Genomic DNA, 21,062 nt, shown 5'->3' with positions numbered 1-21,062 from the left:
GTCATGTGGGTAGAAGAGGGCTTAACAATTACTCTACAGTTGAGAACTGATGAAAATATCTAGAAAATGTTGACTATCTCAGTGTGACTAGCACTTTAGATAAAAAGATAAGTCTGGAGAAGGTGGTTGAACCAGATGATCATGAAGAACCTTTTAGGTTTGGGCACTGTAGAGGCTATTAAGATATTTTGGGCAAGCAGGTCATAAGCTAAGGAAAATGGAGGTTTTGTAATCCAGTCCTGGTGTTTGGAGGGGAAGACGGTGAAGGAATGAATCCTGGTCAGATTTTGCCTGCAACCTTTCACCCTAGCTGATGTATTAACATTTGTGCTCCCTGATGTTATTCAGGGTACAAGTATCAGCAGCTTGGGTTGTTGTCAAGATCAATGATACTTAGGAGTATGAGAGCATTTTGTGAGTAGGAAAACTAAGGCTTCAGTCTGGTCATAGAGTATTAAGGTGTTAAATAGCTCAGCAATTACAAGTACCCTAGAAAATTGATTCATAGTGGAAAAGGTACTGTTTACTGCACAACATTTTATATGGTAGTGGCAGAATAATATAGACACTGTGAAACATTTCTAATTCATTTCTAGGGAATGTGTATCTGCCATCATTCTTTACTTTGCCCAAGAGTCTCTAAATGTTTTATATTAATTGCAAAATAATCCTTTTCTATTTAAAGGTTGTTGAGGTAATTGACGCTCCTCAAGAAAAGTCAGATTAGGGACCTAGGGGAGGTAGAAGTATAACAGAATTTGGGAAAATTGTAGAAAATCTTGAATGTTCAATTAAGAAGTTAGATTTTATTTTACATTCAGTAGAGCCATGAAAGAGACTTCAGCAGTGATTTCTTCATATAGTCTATTAAAAAGACTTGGTTGGGGGCGCCTGGGTGGCTTAGTCGGTTAAGCGTCCGACTTTCGCTTGGGTCATGATCTCGTGGTTCGTGGGTTCGAGCCCCGCGTCAGGCTCTGTGCTGACTGCCAGCTCAGAGCCTGGAGCCTTTTTCAGTTTTTGTTTCTTTCTTTCTGACCCTCCCCTGCTCACGCTGTCTCTCTCTCTCTCTCCTATAAATAAAAAAAAAAAAAAAAATTTAAAAAAAATAAAAAATAAAAAGACTTGGTTGAAATTAAACCCCGTTTAAATAACAAACATGAGAGCTTTCAGATTTTGGAATTTTTATTCAGTTCTTGATTAGCAAACTTATAGTTAGAATATTTCCAAGTTACAAAATGTGCTGGTGATTAGATAATTTTTAATCCAGAAAGAAAATAGAAGTCTTATAAATTTTTTATAGTTTTTTTTTAATGTTTATTTAAATTTGAGAGATAAAAACAGTGCACGAGTGGGGGAGGGTCAGAGAGGAAGACAGAATGCAAAGCAGGCTCCAGGCACTGAGAGCCTGATGCGGGTCTCGAGCTCACAAACCTTGAGATCAGGACCTGAGCCAAAGTCAGATGCTTAAACAGCTGAACCACCTGGCAACCCAATTTTTTCTAGTTTTTAAATTTACTTTATATATTTGATAAAGAGATGTGTTTGCACTTGTGTACTTTTCCAGAGAAAATAACTTTATTAAATAGGGTTAAAATAGTCTTCTTCTTGTACTTATAAAAAAAAATGTAATTGTTTGTATAGAGGTAATGTTTCTATCATTTAAGGTATATTCTCATCATTACACTTGTTTAACTATAAATTTTACCCTGACAAGTTCATGCAATTTTCATTCATAAAGAATGAGAGGTAAATTTTAATTTTAAGCTCTATGAACAATGTGTAATGTGTGCCAGTATTTACTTTAAATAATAAATTTTTTCTTCTGTGTTTTGCTACCCAATTTAGAGTTTGAAAAGCAGGTAATGGTTGTTTAACTTTATAAAAAACAAGATTTTAGCAACAAAGCCTATTGCTAAATGCCTGATTAAACTAAGTTTTTAGGCTTGTCTTTCAGTAGTGTGTATGTGGCATAATAGGCACTTTCTAAAATATCTTCCAAACAGTCAAGTGGCATGGACCATCGTACTTGACAAAAATTTGCTGTTTTGACTTGATTTTATTTATTTTTTAATTTTTTTAAGTTTATTTTTTATTTTGAGAGAGCGAGAGCCATGCATGCACACGCACAAACAGGAGAAGGGCAGAGAGAGGTAGCGAGATTCCGAAGTGGGTTCTGCACCATCAATGCAGAGACCTATGGGGGGCTCGATCTTACAAACCACGACATTGTGACCTGAGCTGAAATCAAGAGCGGACCCCAACTGATTGAGCCACCAAGGTGCCCCTTGACTAGATTTTAATACAGTGTTTTTAACCATTGTTTCTACCTTTCTAGGACTTGGAAAACAGTGTGGGTGAACTTAGTGAAGGACAAAGGCCCAGGCTGACAGCAGCAGCAGAGAACATCATACTGGCACATTCCATCGCTATGCAGCCAACTGCCACTAATGCAGAGTCACTAGATCAAAAACGTGCTCCTGACCCCTTCTCTCAGCAGTTTGTCACAGTGACAGGTATACATCAAAATACTACTTCTTGATGTGTCATTTATTAGAATATTGACTTGAACTCCATCACACTTCCTTTGTAGTATTCTCATACTGAGTGTTCTATTGGTTATAATTACAAGAGTGATCTTAATCTGAATTAAGAAAATTATTTTCAGGTGAGGGCAAAATTTTTTTATTAAAAATTACCAAAAAGATCATTTTTAAAATATTTAGTAATGACTTTTTTTGTGGTATATATATCAATATTTTCCCAAATGTTAGTTTTGGTATATGAGCCACAGAATGGTGCATGAGATAATTTTAGTAAAATGCATACACTTAAAAAGTTTTATTAGTCATATATTTATTATACTGCATATTAGAAAAATATAATTAGAACCTCAAAACGGTGACAGAACATACCTTGTTTAGGACAAGGTTAAATTACATAATACTGTAGAAATTCACTCTGTGTTGCATGAATTTCTGACACAGTGCTCAGTGCACTCATGACTGTTTTAGAACCTCATTAGCTAAACTTCCTGCTCTAACACTTTGTAAATAAAAACAGAACAGAGAATACTGAACACTAGCACATACAGTGATTGAGGTTATGTTTTCTAGACTCACCAGGAACAACGAATTAGTAAATACTGACCCACTGCTCCTAGAGGAACATACAGGCCTGGGTTCCTGCAAGCCTTTGACCATAACATCTTTGTCAAATGATCACGTCTATGTTTGTGTGTTTCTGTTTAAAAGAACTTATTGTAGTATATATTGTTAATGTATTAACATTGGGCTCAGGGTCTTGAACACTGTAGCTCATGCCTGAACAAAGCTTATCCAATCCATGCATTTCTCTCTGAGGCCCATCATAGCCTTTGTGCATGTAGGAGACCAGATAGCACTTCAGCAGTATGACTGGGGGCCACATGAAACCACCCATCACCAACAAAAAAACGCAGATGTGAACAGAGCATACACACACAGCAAAACAGAAAACAAACAACAACAAACTTGTTTACAGTATAGGAGCTGAAAGAAAGCAGAGCAGCACCTTGTTCAAGCTCAGCAGGTGAAGTGTATATTGGGTGATGCAAAAGCTTTTTACTGGTCTATACATGTCTGTGAATGGCCACAAAAGCACTGCAACTATTGATTTTGGGGTTCCAAATAAATTTTATTGGGTAGATGAATTTGCAAATATGCAGTCATCAAATTAATGAGGATCAAATATATTCTTTTTTTTTTTTTTTTACAAATAGTTTATTGTCAAATTAGTTTCTACATAACACTCAGTGCTCATCCCCAAAGTGCCCTCCTCCATGCCCATCCCCCCCTCCCCCCCACATCCATCAGTCCTCAGTTTTTGTCAGCATTCAAGAGTCTCTCATGGTTTGCCTCTCTCCCTTTCCCCCACCATTTCCGCCCTTCTTCTCCCCCTTGTTCCTCCGTCAAGTTCCTCCTAATCCTCCTATACGTGCAAACATATGATATTTGTCCTTCTCTGCCTGACTTATTTCGCTCAGCATAACACCCTCAAGGTCCATCCATGTTGCTACACATGGCCAGATTTCATTGTTTCTCATTGCCATGTAGTATTCCATGGTATAGATAAACCACATCTTCTTGATCCATTCATCTGTTGATGGACACTTAGGCTCTTTCCATGTTTTAGCTATTGTGGAGAGTGCTGCTATGAACATTGGATCAAATATATTCTTACTTACTGATTTTTCCCTGGCCACTGCTGCATTCTAAGGACTTCTAGAGGTATGCAGATTTTCCAGAAATCAGAAAAGGAAAGAAATGCATTATGTTAGAAAAACATTGTTGTGTAGGGTATTTAAAATCTCCATGTTATATTGAGTGAACACCTTATGCCATTCAGAATTGAGAGATACTGAAGACTAAATTTTCCAGGAGAATAAATGTGAAGTAAGATTGGAGTTATTTCTCATTTTATGTACATACTGAGAGCATTAAGTGTTTTACATTCTCTTAAATTAGTAGGATTTAAAATGGCATGGGTTTAAGCATCCAACTTCGACTCAGGTCACGATGAGTTTGAGTCCTGCACTGGGCTCTGTGCTGACAGTCAGAGCCTGGAGTCTGCTTCAGATTCTTGCCTCCCTCTTTCTTGGCCCCTCACCCACTCATGCTCTGTCTCATTGTCTCTCTGTCTCTCTCATAAATAAACAAACATAAAAAAATTTTCAATGGCATAAAATGTGAGTTTTTAAAGTTTTAAATTTCAGTTGCTTAACATACAATGTAATATTAGTTTCAGGTGTACAATATAGTGATGCAACACTTCCATTCAACACCTGGTGCTCATCACAAGTGCTCTCCTTAATCCCCATCACCTGTTTCACCTATTACCCACCCACATCTCCTCTGGTAACCATCTCTTTGTTCTCTATAAGTAGGAGTCTGTTTCTTTTTTTTGCCTCTCTCTCTTTCCCCCCTATGCTTGCTATTTGTATCCAAGTAACTTGTGCAGATTGCAGTTAATCAGAATTGACACTAGGTGGCTCTCACAGATCACTTGAGAGCTATTAGGTACTTAAGAACAACTAGGTACTTGTTAAATTATTATAGAATAAAATACATGAAGATCTATCCTATTGGATATGTCCTTCCTTATATGTCTGGTAGCCCCTCACATGTTACCTACAGTACAGTGTATTTATAATAGTAGGTACACTGTAGATATTTGCTTAATAGGAAAAAATAGGTAATGTGGCATAACATTAAGACTGAACATATAGATGAGGCAATACAGCAAAGTGTGGCTAAGAATTGGGGTTTTGGAATTTCAAATATCAGCTTGAACTACAGCTCTGTGTACTTTGGGGGAAGTAATATCTCCAAGCCCAAGTTTCTTCAAGTGGGAGTAATATTAATATATTAGTTATTTATTGCTCTATAACAAATCACCCCCAAATTTAGCAGCTGAAGACAGCAAGCATTTATTATCTCATTCAGTTCTGAAAGTCATGAATCTGGGAATGTCTTAGCTGGGTAATTCTCAGGATCTCCCATGAGGTTGCAGTCCAGCTGTTTTCTGGGGCTGAGGCTGCCACAGGGTCGGAGGATCTTTTTTCCACGCTCATTCACATGGCTGCTGGCAAGAGGCCTCATTTCCTCACTACATGGACCTTTGTATAGAGCTGCCTGTGACATTGCAGCTGGCTTCCCCCAAAGCAGATGATCTGAGAGAAAGTAAGCAATCAAACTATAAACTGCAGTGTCTTTTTTTGTTTTAAATGTTTATTTCTGAGGGAGAGAGAGAGAGAGAGAGAGACACCGTGAGCAGGGGAGGGTCAGAGAGAGAGGGAGTCACAGACTGAAACAGGCTCCAGGCTCCGAGCTGGCAGTCAGCACAGAGCCCGACGCGGGGCTCGAGCCCACGAACTGTGACATCATGACCTGAGCCGAAGTTGGATGCTTAACTGACTGAGCCACCCAGGTGCCCCAATACTGATTTTATAACAACTTTACCTACAGAGGCTCATCTATTTTTATCTTGTTCTCCCCACCTCTCCACATTTTCAGAAAGTGTCCTGTTTGCAACCTATATCCCCCTACCACTCTTCCTAATCCTGAGGCTCTTAGTTTGGGTTGAATGATAAAAATGATGCAAAATTAGCTTTGAAGAGATGTCCCAAGAACCCTAGGGGCACCTGGGTGGTTCAGTAAGTTAAACATCCACTTCTGCCTGGGTCATGATCTCGCAATTCATGGGTTCAAGCCCCGTGATGGGCTCTGTACTGACAGCTCAGAGCCTGGAGCCTGCCCTGAATTCTGTGTCTCCCCCTCTCTCTGCCCTCCCCTGCTCATGCTGTCTCTCTCTCTGTCTCTCAAAACTAAATAAATGTTAAAAACTTATTAAAAAGAACCCTAAAATGTAAACTGATATTTTTGAACAAATTGTGAGGACTCTGAGATGTACTACTAATTGTAGCTCTCGTTTACTCAGAAAGCTTGTATTGAATACCTCCTATGTGTGTGGTACTATATTATGTAAAATGGTAGACACTTGAACTACAGAGATGATAGGTATCTGCTCTCAAGGAAGTTTACAAACTAGTGTAAGAGAAATACAAGAAAGATTATACAATACTGTGTAATTAGTACAACAACACAGACAGCTGTGGAGTGCAGGGGAGGACTCTATCCACAGGAGAGGGCTCGGAGATGGTTTCCCACAAGAGCCAATATGAAATTGAATCTTAATGGTGGAGTATAATAAGCACATTCCAGTTTGTTCATTTACTTGTTCATTCAGAAAATAGTTTTTGAATGCTTGCTATGCTCTACGTACTTTCTTAAGGCTAGGAATATAAAACCTAGTAAGGCCCTGTCCATAATGATTTTTTTCTCTAGTAGAAGTAATAGATGAGAGGGCCAAACACTCAATAAATTCTCGGAGTTATCTTGAAGAAGTTTGTGTAGGATGGGATATAGGTCACTTGTACCTGGAGAGGGCAATCCAAAAAAGACTTCATACTTGAGAGGAGGCTTACTTGAAATAGATTCTCAAAGATGAATAGATGTTTGCCACATAGTAAATGAGGAGGGACCTTCCAGGCAGAATATGCAGTGAGATAAGAGGAAAAAGTAAAAATGAAAATAAAAAATAAAAAATAGCAAGACTTAAGGAAATATAAGTACTTCATTAATGAGCTAGAGTTGAGGATGCAGTGAGACTGGAGGAGTAGTGAGCAGAAACTAGATTCTAAAAAATCTTAGATAATATATGAAGTAGTTTTTGGATTTACTCTAAAATGATACAGATCCATTTGTCTACTAAAAATACCAATCTTACTTTATATTTATTCCCATGGAAAATTCAGTCTTGAATTTCTTTCAATTCTGAATGTTTTTTGATATTCACAGATCCATCAAGGACTATAAGTAAATGACTGATATGACCATCTTTGCCTTTTATTCAGCAAGATATTTCAGGTGCAGTGTGATGAATAGAGGGGAGGATTAAGACTGGAGGCAAGGAGCCTGATTGGACAGCAGTTGCAGTAAAGCTGGTGAAACATTATTTAAAACAGTGAGGAAATGTAAGAAGGGAGATTGGAGAGATGAGTAAGAAGGAGAACAGACAAGACTTAGCTTGAGTATGAGAGGTGCCAAAGAAAGGATCTAAGATATCTCTAGTTTTCTGGCTAGAATGGTTGGGTAGCTGGGATTTCCATTTGCTAAGAGAAAGGGAATAAGGGAATAGGGAGAAAGGATAGAATTAAGAGGAGATCAGGATGAGTGGGGTTTTAAGCATGTGGAATTAATTTGAGATGCCTTTGGGTTTCCTACAAATGGAAAAATCTGCTAGACATGACAGACCCAAAGCTGCTGGGCACTGGCAGTTTGGGGTGGAGTTCGTCTTCTCTCAAAGTCTAAGTTTCTAAGTCTGAGGTTGCCTTTTCATAGCAGTAAGATTCTAGTAGCGTAAACTTAGGGATTTCAAGTTGTGATAAATTTGATGTGAATGATAGGATAGTCACAAGGGGCTAAGTTACTTTGTACAGACAAGATGCTCACGCTCAGTGAGCACCCTTTGTAGAAGTGATACCATTGTGTTGTTGAGCAAATTCAGCATTGTTATGATGGCGTCGTTGAATTCTTTCCTGACCCTTTATCACTGGGTTAGATACCTGTCACATGTGCTCTCTGTATGGTCCTCTAATGTTGCCTGTGTAATGTTGCTTTTGTCACACTGATCTATAATCTCACTTGAGGGTTCACTGTCTTATTCCTGTCATCTAGCAGAGTATGTAACACCTCGGACATAGTCAGTGAATATATATTAAAGGATGGAGTGTTATAGGAGTTGAAAGCTATTATGCACTTGAATGCTTTGGGAGAGATATCTGATTATATACCTTCTGAGTTTTTACATTTAGGTCTTTTATCAAAGTTTAATTACTTTGTGTGTCTTTTTAATTATGTTTTCTATATACCCATACATTAACTACATATAATTTTGCTTAAAATGTGATTATGTTATACGTTAGTTTCCATCCACCTGCCATCCTCACATTTTCTCCTGTGTCATACTATGCCTTGCCCCAGTTAACTCATGTTAAGATTCTGGTATGGAATCTTCCTGTTTTTATTCATAGACACACTCACATGTATGACATACATGATGGAAGCATATGACGTGTGTGTGTGCTGTTATTTTACAAGTTGAGATAGCATGCCCACTTGCCTGGATTTGTTTTTACACAGTAAATCCTGTGGAAATTACTCACAAGTCTCTGACTGCCTGTGGCCTTCTGTGTCTTTTCATGTTTGTTGGCTATTTGGATTTGCTCTTCTGTGAATTATCTGCTTAAATTCTTCCCCATCTATTAGGTTCTAAATTTTTCTTATAACTTTGTAAGAGCTATTTCTATATTTTAGATATTTTCTATCATCTGTATTGCAAATATCTTTTTCCAAATTTGTACTGACATTATTTATGGTCTTTTTTTCCCATATAGCTAAAAAAATTTTATGTTGTTATTTCTATATATTTATTTTTAAATGTTTATTTATTTGAGAGAAAGAAAGAAACTATGAGCAGGGGAGGGGCCGAGACAGAGGCAGAGAGAGAATCCCAAGCAGGCTTCACGCTCAGTGCAGACTCTGATGGCAGGGCTTGATTCCACAGCTGTGAGCCATGACCTGAGCTGAAATCAGGAATTGGACACTCAACTGATTGAACCACCCAGACGTCCTTAGTTATTTTTATCTTTTATACTTTCTGTGTTTTTATGGTCTCTCCTAACACAAGTTTACACCTATAGTCTCCTAGGTTTTTTTTTGCTAGATTTCATTATTTAGTACATATTGATATTTATTGTTTTGTGTTTATGGTATTTATTTTTGAGAGAGAATGCATGCACGTACGTGTGAGTGGGGGAGGGGCAGAGAGAGAGGGAGACAGAGAATCTCAGGCAGGCTCTGCACTGTCAGTACAGAGCCCAACGAAGGGCTTGCACTCAACGAACTGTGAGAGCATGACCTGAGTGGAAATCAAATTAAACAATTTATTTTAATTTTTTGTTTATATATTTTACAGGTGGTATTTATGAAGATTCATGTGCTAGTCATGGTCCAATGAGTTTGGGAGAACTGGAGTTGCAGCCAAATTATAACCTTGCTCTTCCCACAACACCTCTGACAGTACAAGAAAATGATGTTAAGTTATCAGGAGCAGCTGAAGATAATCGTCAGGTAATAATCCTTGTACTTTATTTATAATGAGAATGGTAATAATATAGTCTTAGCATGATGCACTGCTGAGAGATTAGTCTTTGAGTCAGACAGTTTCAAATCATGCTTCCTTTATTTACTAACTCAAGCCTGGATACAACTCTTAGCTCATCTGGACTCTAGTTGTGACCTTGAATATACAGCCTTTTTCTAAGCCTTGGTTCCCTCATCTTTATTTTATTTTAATGTTTACTTATTTATTTATTTATTTTTCTTAAATAGTTTATTGTCAAGTTGGTTTCCATATAACACTCAGTGCTCATCCCAACAAGTGCCCTCCTCCCTGCCCATCACCCCCCTTCCCCTCTCTCTCACCCCTATCAGCCCTCAGTTTGTTCGCAGCATTCAAGAGTCTCCCATGGTTTGCCTCCCTCCATCTCTCCAACTATTTTTCCCCTCCTCATCTTTATTTTAAAGATTAAAAATTATGTCTGTGTATATATATATATACACATACACACACACACACACGCTAGTTAGGTAGCTGTTATCATTGACACTTTGTATCACCATGAGATATCTAGCTCAGTAATTTGCACATAGCAGGTACTCAAGAAAGATTTATTATGTTAAATTTTGCAAAAGCTGTTACATAAGCAATTTCATAGTGAATTAGGCCAATGACCCATGTAATCTTGTGTACTGAAAAAACAGATTAATTACTCTCCAGCATGTAAAGAAATGTTCACGTTATTAAAAAGTTTTGTATCTGTGTAATAGCAATGGATTTCTCATTGTAGATGAGTTTATTCACTAAGTATTGCATGGTATTGTATAGCACTGCATGGTGTTGGTATTACTGGTCACAACCTCAGGGGTTTCCGGGGTGAAATTCAAAACTGGCCCCCTATGCATGGAGAGCAAGGAGAGCCCAAATATAGACGCAGGCCATTCCAGATTGGTAGATGGCAGGTTTAATAAGCAAGGGGACTTACTTACCGGGCCTGTCTCAGGTGGCTGTAAGACCAGTAGATTTCTGCGTCCAGCCACCAGAATCTTAAAAGTTTATATAGAAGCCTTAATTGGGTTCAGTCACGTATTCATCCAGACAGTCTCATAAAACCTTCCCCTCTCAATGCTGTCTTTTAATAACCGCCAGTATGGAAATAGGAGGTGGGACTCATATTCCAAGGACAGGGCTGGAGGAAGGAGCTTCTGGGTTCAGCTTGTGGGTCAACCTGTGGCTGATAAGAATCAATAGATATCTTTTTTTTTTTTAATATTTTTATTTTATTTCTAGGAGAGAGAGAGACAGCGTGAGCAGGGGAGGGTCAGAGAGAGAGGGAGATACAGACTCTGGAACAGGCTCCAGGCTCTGAGCTAGCAGTCAGCACAGAGCCCGACGAGGGGCCCGAACCCACAAACTGCGAGATCATGACCCAAGCGAAAGCTGGATGCTCAACCGACTAAGCCACCCAGGCACCCCAATAGATATCTTTTTAAAGTCCTGTCAAAGTATATCTGATAGGTGTTTTCAGGAACTCATCATAATCAGCCCTGTAAATAGGAAAAGGAAGAAATAAAGTGGCTTTCACAATTTGTGATGTGTGGTTGTGAAAGAATTTGTGACTACTGTAAATTTCACATTTCGTTAGGCTATAGGTAAGGAAGAGAGGTGATGGGGCTTGCGGTGGAGTGCACGTCTTGAATGGCAGAGGAAAGCAGTACCTATTCATGCTTGTAAGAATTAAGTGATGTTACTATATAGAAAAGCTCTTTGAAAATTGCAGTGCATTATGCAGATTTTCATTTTATGTAAAAATGGTTATATGCGAAAGCTTAACAACCAAATTAAGTTTTTATCCTGTCTAAATCCATCATGTGTGTATATCTAGAGTAGTTTGACTTATAAGGAGCTTTGAATTCTCTAGTAAAAATAGAAATGATTTCAATATTTGAAAATCTGTGTATATTATCCAAATCTTTTGAAAGATTTCCAGTGTCTTTTCTCTAGTAATATGTACTCTGTCACCCGTGTAGCACTTAGAAGGCATGCATGATATTCAAATTTTATATAAAAAACAATGCAATCGTTTAATATATATATATATATATATTTTTTTTAATTTATTTATTTCTAGGAGAGAGAAACAGCGTGAGCAGGGGAGGGTCAGAGAGAGAGGGAGTCACAGACTGAAACAGGCTCCAGGCTCTGAGCTGGCAGTCAGCACACAGCCCGACGCGGGGCTCGAACCCACAAACCGCGAGATCATGACCCAAGCGAAAGTCGGACGCTTAACCGACTAAGCCACCCAGGCGCCCCATAATATATATTTTTTTAATGTTTTATTTATTTCTGAGAGAGAGAAATAGCGTGAGCAGGGGAGGGTCAGAGAGAGGGGGAGACACAGAATCTGAAGCAGGCTCCAGGCTCTGAGCTAGCTGTCAGGGCAGAGCCCGATGCGGGGCTCAAACCCACGAACCGTGAGATCATGACCTGAGCCGAGGTCGGATGCTTAACCGACTGAGCCACCCAGGCGCCCCTAGAAACAATTTAATAGTTTAATTGCTCAAAACTTTTTAAAGTAATTTAAAAACAATGTTATGACTTCATGTCTCAAATTCTTTAGTACCAACAAAAGCATGACCACGATGTGAAGCAAGTTGAACACAAGCCCGCCCAAAGTCGTTTAATACGTGTAAGAAATAAATCTGATATTTCACTTTCACAGCAACAAGGTAAGATTCATTTTCTTGTAATATAATAGCTTGATAATTGCCCTGATATTGAACAAATATATGATGAAAGTTCTTTTTTATATATATATCTCATTCTTGTCTGTAGGTTTTTTGTTTTCTCTTAGTCCATTAGGATAAGGAATCTCATATCAATTTTTTTTAAATTTATTTTGAGAGAGACACAGTGTGAGTGGGGGAGGGGCAGAGACAGGCAGAGAGAATCCCAAGCAGGCTCCATGCTCAGTGCAGAGCCCAGTGTGAGGCTCGAACTCATGTTAACTGTGAGATCATGACCTGAGCCAAAACCAAGAGTCAGACGTTTAATTGACTGAGCCACCCAGGTGCTCCAAGAATCTCGTATCCTATTTGACTGTATATTTGTTCTTTTTACTAATAAACAGTATTTCTAATGGATTTTTAATAACTGTTAGGTATTGTTTTTCCTTTAATCTTATCTTTTGATTGTTGTGCAGTTGATTGACTTTTTATCTATATATAAGTCTGTATCTGTCTCTTTTAAATTACAGTTTGAGAAAGGCAGGGGCTGTGGCTATAAAAGTGCTTCTTTGTAAAGGCTATTCAGTGTTGTGGGTAATGTTGACCAATAAATACAACTTATAGAACAAAGGATTCTCATGTTGAATGCACATTATATAAATGACCTTTTCTGTACCGTTGTTTGATTATCAAAGTTGTGTGGTTGAACTTCATTCTATGATCAGCATCACAGCATTTTGATGTTGCCTTTATATTTCTAAAAGGCTGCTGGCCTTGTGCTTTATTTACCTTCTTCCTTCCTAAATTCTTAAATTTAGGTTATATTAAATTTAATAACAATATATATTAATTCTGAAATCTGGCAGTAGAAATTAAGATATCTTCTATTTTAAAACTTTATTTCTACAATCCAGGAAAAAGTATTAGGAATGTTTTGAGCAGTAGAACGTTTTTCTTTGCATTTATGATTGTGTTTTTTATCTCATTTATTGAATGCCAATATAATTGCAAATGTAACTATGCATTTAGAGTTATAGAGAAGACCTAAACCAAGGACGTACTCTAGATATTTATTAAAATTATGCTACATGAGGTTTAGGTTTTTACTGGGTTTTTTTTCCTCTTTTGCTCCCACTTCTCAGAACTTTGCCTTCCTGACCACCTTTTTAACCTGACCATGGTACAGTAATATGAATATTGTATTTTAGAATCCCATGGTAACTTGCCTATAAAACTCTTCTTATAGTATTTAAAAATTAATCATGACAGTAGCTAGATAGGAACAAATGAATGTTTCTAAGATAATAGCAGGACTGACTTGATGTCCTTCTGCTGAGCACTGTTACCATTCACGGTCAAAGACTATACGTTTAAGTTAGGTTTTAAAAAAGTTAGAATTTCTTAATATTATTAATAAATTTTGTCTCCTTGGGAGATATTGTATGTGATAAAATGATCATTTTTCTCAGGTGATAGGAAAATTTGGTAAGATTTTAAATAAGTATCTCTCTTGAGGAAAATGACATCAGTTTCACATATATGAATGTCTGACCACAAGATGGCAATAGTTAAATTCTTGTTGACTTAACAACAAAATATCATGAAGTACAATGTTGTTAAATACTGTCCAATTAACATTTAATAAGTCAATAAAAATTGTAAGAATAAAAGAAACCGAGGTGTTAGTGGTGAAAGCAAGTTTTATTTAAAAGAGTTTAGAATGGTTAGATTTAATATATATAATTCTTTTCATTTAGTTTTATATGTAAAACAGAAGTTAGAGGAGCAGGCCTATATCAGCTTTGACTGAGACAAATAAATACCCAGTGAGCTATAAATAAAACATTTTAAAATAGAAGCCAAGTATTTCACTCTATAACTGATACATATCTCCATACTGAATGTTTTTTAATGAATATGATTGCCTTGGCAAATATAGTCAGTTATGACTTTTTTTCCCTCCATAGATTTTGTGGGTTTTATTTTTTTCTCTGATGAAACTCTAAGACATTGCCAATTGTTTCAGAGAATAGGAGAGTCACAATGCCAAAATAATTCTCTAGGGCTCTCAGGGCTTTGGGTGACCTTGAAGGAATTCAGTCCTATCTCTCATCCAGGCCTTGAATATAATGAAGGAAATTCACCTTACCACAAGGGAATCAAAACCACATCTTTTCTGGCAGATAAATGCTTCTAAGAACACTTGAACCCCAAATTATGACTGTTTCGGGGAGAAGTATCCTGTATTTCACTTTGAAATGTGTAGTAGTTTAATATGTGTATATAAGAAACAAGTAGCTTATGAGCAGTAGCAGCTCTTTCAGTGATCATGAAACACTGACCGAAGATTTGGTAGGACCTGAGTGCCAGCACTATGCTTCTGACAAATCTATAAAAGCCTTGTTTTTCCCCCCTTTGATTATTACTTTCAGCTTTTAATATAAAAAGAAATTGAATTGATCTGACAGATGACTATCTTTGGAATCTAAGAGTGAAATTCTTTCATTTGGTATTGAATTCATTGGTTATATTTTTTTTGACCACATGATGCCGTTATCTGATTCTAGGTCCTGATTAATGGTTTTATAGTGAAAGCAACAATTTAAGTGATTTTAATGAGTCATTTAATTTTTTTTCCTTTTTACTATGCAAGGTAACTTTTACCGCTTCTTTTTCTGTGCAAGTTGACTTTCTTCCATATGAATAAGAGATTAGTTTTAAATCCCCTTATTATAAACCCAAGAACAATTAGGTTCTATAAAGTAATGTATTCAAATAGTTCACTTTTTTTTATTTTTTACATTCTATCAGTATCTTTCTTTTTTTCTCATTTGAGTATAGTTGATGCACAATGTTACACTAGCTCTCTGGATACAATATAGTGATTTGACAAGTTTATACATTATGCTGTGCTCACCACAAGGGTAGCTACCATCTGTCATCAGACGACAGACACTATTACAATATCACTGACTATATTCCTTCTTCTGTGCTTTTTATTCCCACGACTTACTCATTCCATAAGTAGAAGCCTGTATCTCCCATCTTCCCCTGGACCCTTACTTCTAGCAACCATCAGTTTATTCTCTGTATTTACAGGTCTGATTCTGCTTGTTTGTTTATTCACTTGTTTTATTCTTAGATTACACATAAACGTGAAATCATGTAGTATTTGTCTTTTTCAGTCGGACTTCCTTCACTTGGCATGATACCCTGTAGGCCCATCCTTGTTGTTTCAGATAGCATATTCTGAGTCATATTCCTGGGTGTGTGTGTGTGTGTGTGTGTGTGTGTGTGTGTGTTTGTGTGTGTGTGTGTGTCATACCTTTCTTATCCATATCTTGATGGACACTTATATTGCTTCCGTGTCTTGGCTATTATAAATAATGCTGCAGTAAACATAGAGGTGCAAATATCTTTTTGAATTAGTATTTTTGTTTTATTTGGGTAAGTATTCAGTAGTGGAATTGTTGGATCATATGATATTTCTATTTTTAATTTTTTGAGGACCTTGTATTTTCTACAGTGGCTGTACCAATATACATTACCACCAACAGTGTAACTTTTTCTCCACATCCTTGCCAACACTTGTTATTTCTTGCCCTTTTTAAAAAATTTTTTTTATTTATTTTTGAGAGGCAGAGAGTGAGCAGGGAAGGGGGCAGAGAGAGAGAGATAGAGAGAGGGAGAGGGAGACACAGAATCTGAAGGAGGCTCCAGGCTCCAAGCTGTCAGCATGGAGCCTGACACGGGGTTCAAACTCACGAGCCACGAGATCATGACCTGAGCTGAAGTCAGATGCCTAACCAACTGAGCCACCCAGGTGCCCCTCTTATCCTTTTTATTTTAGCCATTCTGACAAGTATGAGGTGATATCTCACTGTGGTTTTGATTTGTATTTCCCTGATGATGAGTGATGTTGAGCATCTTTTCATGTTTCTGCTGGCCACTTGCCTTTTTTAGAAAAATTTCTGTTTAAGTACTCTGCCTCTTCTTTAATCAGATTGGTTTTTACTGTTGAGGTATATAAGTTCTTTATTTTGGCTATTAACCCCTATATGGATATATCATTTGCAAATATCTTCTCCCATTTAGTAAGGTCACCTTTCTGTTTTGTTGATGGTTTTCTTCACTGCGCAAAAGCTTTTTATTTCGTGAAGACACACAAATACAGATGCAAAGGAGTACATGCACCCCAGTGTTTATAGCAGGATTATCAACAATAGCCAAAATATGGAGAGAGCCCAAATGTCCATCAACTAATGAATGGATAAAGAAGTTGTGGTATATATACACTATGGAATATTACTCAGCCTTCAAAAAGAATGAAATCTTGCCAATTGCAGTAACATGGATGGAGCTAGAATGTATTATGGTAAGCGAAATAAGTCGATCAAAGAACAACAAATACCATATGATTTTACTCATATGTGGAATTTAAGAAACAAAACAGATGAACATATGGGGAGCACTTGTTGTGTTGTTAAAGAGGGCACTTATGATGAGCACTGGGTGTTATATGTAAATGATGAATCACTGAATCCTATTCCTGAAACCAATATTTCACTGTATGTTAACTAACTAAAATTTAAATTTAAAAAAGTTCATAAAAAAATAGAATAAAATAAATAACAATGTAGAAGATCTAAGCAACAATATCAACCAACTGGGCCTAGTTGATAAAAACCTGTTTTGGGGGCACCTGGCTAGCTCAGTTAGTTAAGTGTTCCAACTTCAGCTCGGGTCTTGATCAAACAGTTCATGGGTTCAAGCCCTGTGTCAGCCTCCTTGCTGACCGCACAGAGCCTGCTTGGTATTCTCTCTGTCTCCCCCTCTCTACCTTTCCTTCCTTCATTCTTTTTTTTCCTCTCAAAATAAATAAATAAACTTAAAAACTTTTTTAAAAGCTGACTTCACTTCCTAACTAAGTAAACACACTTCCTAACTAAGTAAACATGGAACATTAACCAAGACTGACAATATTCTGTGTCATAAAACAAACCTTAATAAATTTAAAACAGTTAAAATCATATAAAATGTATTCTCTGATCTCAATGGAATGAAAGTAAATAACAAAGATTCCTGGAACATTCCTAAATATTTGGAAATTAAATTGCACACATTTGAATAAACCTTGGTCAAAAAGGAAATTACAAAGGGAATTAGAAATATTTTGAACTGAATAAAAATGAAAACACCACATACCAAAATTCATGGGATGTGGCTAAAACGTGATTAGAGGGAAACTTATGGCATAAACGCTTGGACGGTAACAGAATAGAAAGGTCTGAAATCAGTGCTCTAAACCTCTAACGTAGGAAACCTGAAAAAGAAGAGCAATTAAGCCTCTAATAAGCAGAAGGAAGGAAAAGAACAGAATGAAATTGAAAACCTAAACATAATAGAAACCCAGTGAAACCAAAGCCTAGTTCTTTAAAATGATTGGTAAATCGATAAACCTTAGCCAGGATGATGAAGGAAAAAGGAGTAAACACAGAACTTATCAGTATTAGAAATTAAAGAGAGGAAATCAGTACAGATCCTACAGAAATTAAAGAGATTATGAGGTAATATTGTAAGTATTTTTATGCTCATAAATTTGGCAACATAGGTAAAATGGAAGAATTTTACCTAACTTGAGAAGAAACTGATAACTAAGTAATCTTACATTTGTTAAATAGAAAATGAAATCTTAGTTTCAAATGCTCCAATAAAGAAAACCTGAGTTTCAGATGGCTTCACTGGAGAATTCTACCACATATTTAAGAGAGAAATAATACCGATTCTATTCAAACTCTCCCAGAAAATAGAATAGCATTACCCTGATACCAAAACCAGACAAAGACATTTCTGGAAAAGAAATTTATAGGTCAGTATCTCTCATGAACATAGACACAAAATTTGTCTACAAAATATTGAATCCAACAATATATAGAAAGACAGTGAGTAGACCAAGTGGATTTATCCCAGGAAAGAAAGGTTGTTTCAACATTCAAAAAGGAATGTAATTTATTATATGAATAGACCAAGAAAAATGTGATTGTCTCAATAGATGTAGAAAAGCTTTTGATGGTATTCAGCATCTTTTTATGATTACAGTATTCAACTAAGAATCATAGGAATCTTTCTCAACATGATAAAGGAAAGACATTTATAAGACACCTGTAGTCAACATCATACATGATGGTGAAAGACTAAATGCTTTCCTAATAAAACTGGAAGCAGACAATGAGGTCTGCTCTCACTACTCCTTTCCAAAATCATACTGGCTGTTATAGCCAATGCAGTGGTGCCAGAAAAAGGAAAAGAGCCATACAGATTAGAAAGGAAGAGATAAACTCATTTCTATTTGCTGGTTATGATTGTAGAAAATACCACAGGGCCTACAAAAATCCCACTAGAACCAACACATTTTATCAAGTTCACAGGGTCTACAATGTCAGTGTTCAAAAATCAATGATATTTCTTTGAACTAGCAATGAAAAATTGGAAATTGTAATTAAAAGGTACAATTTATCATAGCAACAAAAATGTGAAATATCTAGATATAAATCTAATAAAATATTTTCTTTTTTTAAATATAATTTATTGTCAGATTGGCTTCCATACAACAGCCAGTGCTCATCCCAACAAGTGCTCTCCTCCATGCCCATCGCCCACTTTCCTTTCTCCCCAACCCCCCATCAACCCTTGGTTTGTTCTCAGTATTTAGAATCTCTTATGGTTTGCCTCCCTCCCTCTCTGTAACTTTTTTCCCCTTCCCATTCCCCATGGTCCTCTGTTAAGTTTCTCAAGATCCAAATATGAGTGAAAACAAATGATACCTGTCTTTCTCTGACTGATTTATTTCACTCAGCATAATACCTTCCATTTCCATCCACATTGCTACAAATGGCAGGATTTCATTCTTTCTCATTGCCAAGTAGTAGTCCATTGAATATATAAACCACATCTTCTTGATCCATTCATCAGTTGATGGACATTTAGGTTCTTTCCATAATTTGGCTATTGTTGAAAGTGCTTCTATGAACATTGGGGTACATGTGCCCCATGCGTCAGCACTGCTGTATCCCTTGGGTAAATTCCTAGCAGTGCTATTCCTGGGTCATAAGGGAGTTCTATTGTTCATTTTTTGAGGAACCTCCACACTGTTTTCCAGAGGGGCTGCATCAGTTTACATTCCCACCAACAGTGTAAGAGGGTGCCCGTGTCCTCGCCAGCATCTATCGTTTCCTGATTTGTTCGTTTTAGCTACTCTGACCAGTGTGAGGTGGTAATGAAGTGTGGCTTTGATTTGTATTTCCTTGGCAATGAATAACACTGAGCATCGGTTTCATCTGTCTTCTAATAAAATATTTTCAGGATTTGTGTGCTGTGAACTACAAAAACATCTGATGAGAGAAATCAAAGACATATAAATGATAGATGATAATATGTTAATAGATGAAAAGACTCAGAATTAAGATGTCAGTTCTCCCCAAATTGATCTATACATTCAGTGCAGTTCTCAATAAAAATTCTATCAAGGTTTTGGTAGAAACTGACAAGCTCATAAGGAAATGCAGAGAGCCTGGAATAGCCAAAATAACTTTTAAAAAGAAAAGGTTGGAGGATTTATACTATGACTTTTAAACATTTTCTAAAGCTACAGTAATGGTGATAGTGTAGTATTGGCATAAAGATTAACAGGTAAATAGATCAATGGAATAGAATATAGAATCCAAAAATAGTCTATACATTTATGATCAATTGATTTTTCACAAATGGCAAAGAATTGAATGAAGAAAGGATAATCTCAACAAATGTTGGGACAAGTGGTCACCCATATGCAAAAAATGAACCATGACCCATATCTTACAAACATACAAAAATTAGGTCAAAATGTATCCTAATTCTAAATGTAAAGCCAAAAGCACTAAAACTTCTACAAGAAAAATAGGAGAAAATCTTTGTGACCTGTGGTTGGGCAAAGATTTTTAAGATGTTACCGAAAATTCATAGTTCTTAGAAGAATATATTGATTAATTGAACTTAATGAAAATAAAAACGTCTCTAAAGAGAATGAAAAAGGACAAATTACAGATTAGAAGAAAATATTTGCAAATCCACTTTTTGATAACAAACTTGTATCCAAAATATATTCTAAAATCACAAAACCCAGTAGTAAGAATATGAACAACCCAAATTTTATTTTACTTAAAATTTTTTTTGAACAACCCAATTTTAAAAATGAGTTTAGAGATCTGGACAGACACTTCACTAAAAAAGTTATATGGATGGCCAGTGAGCACACAGAAAGATGTTAAACATCATTAGTTACTAGAGAGATACAAGTTAAAAAGTAGATAGCACTGAATACCCATTAGGTTGGCTGAAATCAAAGAAACTGGTAACATCACGCATTGTTGAGAATGCAGAGCGGTTCTAATCCTCATTCCTACATTGCTACATGGGAAGGCAAAATTCTACAGCCACTTGGAAAAACAGTTTGGCAATTTCTTTTTTTTTTTTTAATGTTTTATTTATTTCTAGGAGAGAGAGAGAGACAGCGTGAGCAGGGGAGGGTCAGAGAGAGAGGGAGTCACAGACTCTGAAACAGGCTCCAGGCTCTGAGCTGGC

General features: G+C 36.7%; 1 protein-coding gene across 13 annotated transcripts in view; it reads left to right on the top strand.

Annotated features, from left to right (window-relative positions):
- KIAA0586 (KIAA0586 ortholog) overlaps window positions 1-21,062 on the top strand; it is a 112,320-nt gene that overhangs the window by 61,069 nt on the left and 30,189 nt on the right. For all 13 annotated transcript variants that reach the window (XM_039218683.1, XM_039218681.1, XM_039218676.1 and 10 more), the window contains 3 exons: window positions 2,336-2,513; window positions 9,574-9,728; window positions 12,338-12,446. In XM_039218683.1, coding sequence (XP_039074614.1) covers window positions 2,336-2,513; window positions 9,574-9,728; window positions 12,338-12,446 — 442 coding nt within the window. The remainder of the gene's footprint in view (window positions 1-2,335; window positions 2,514-9,573; window positions 9,729-12,337; window positions 12,447-21,062) is intronic.

This window comes from Hyaena hyaena, unplaced genomic scaffold (genome assembly GCF_003009895.1).
Source record: "Hyaena hyaena isolate Hyena2069 unplaced genomic scaffold, ASM300989v1 scaffold_770, whole genome shotgun sequence".
Lineage (NCBI taxonomy): Eukaryota > Metazoa > Chordata > Mammalia > Carnivora > Hyaenidae > Hyaena > Hyaena hyaena.
This window is presented reverse-complemented; position numbering and strand designations above follow the sequence as displayed.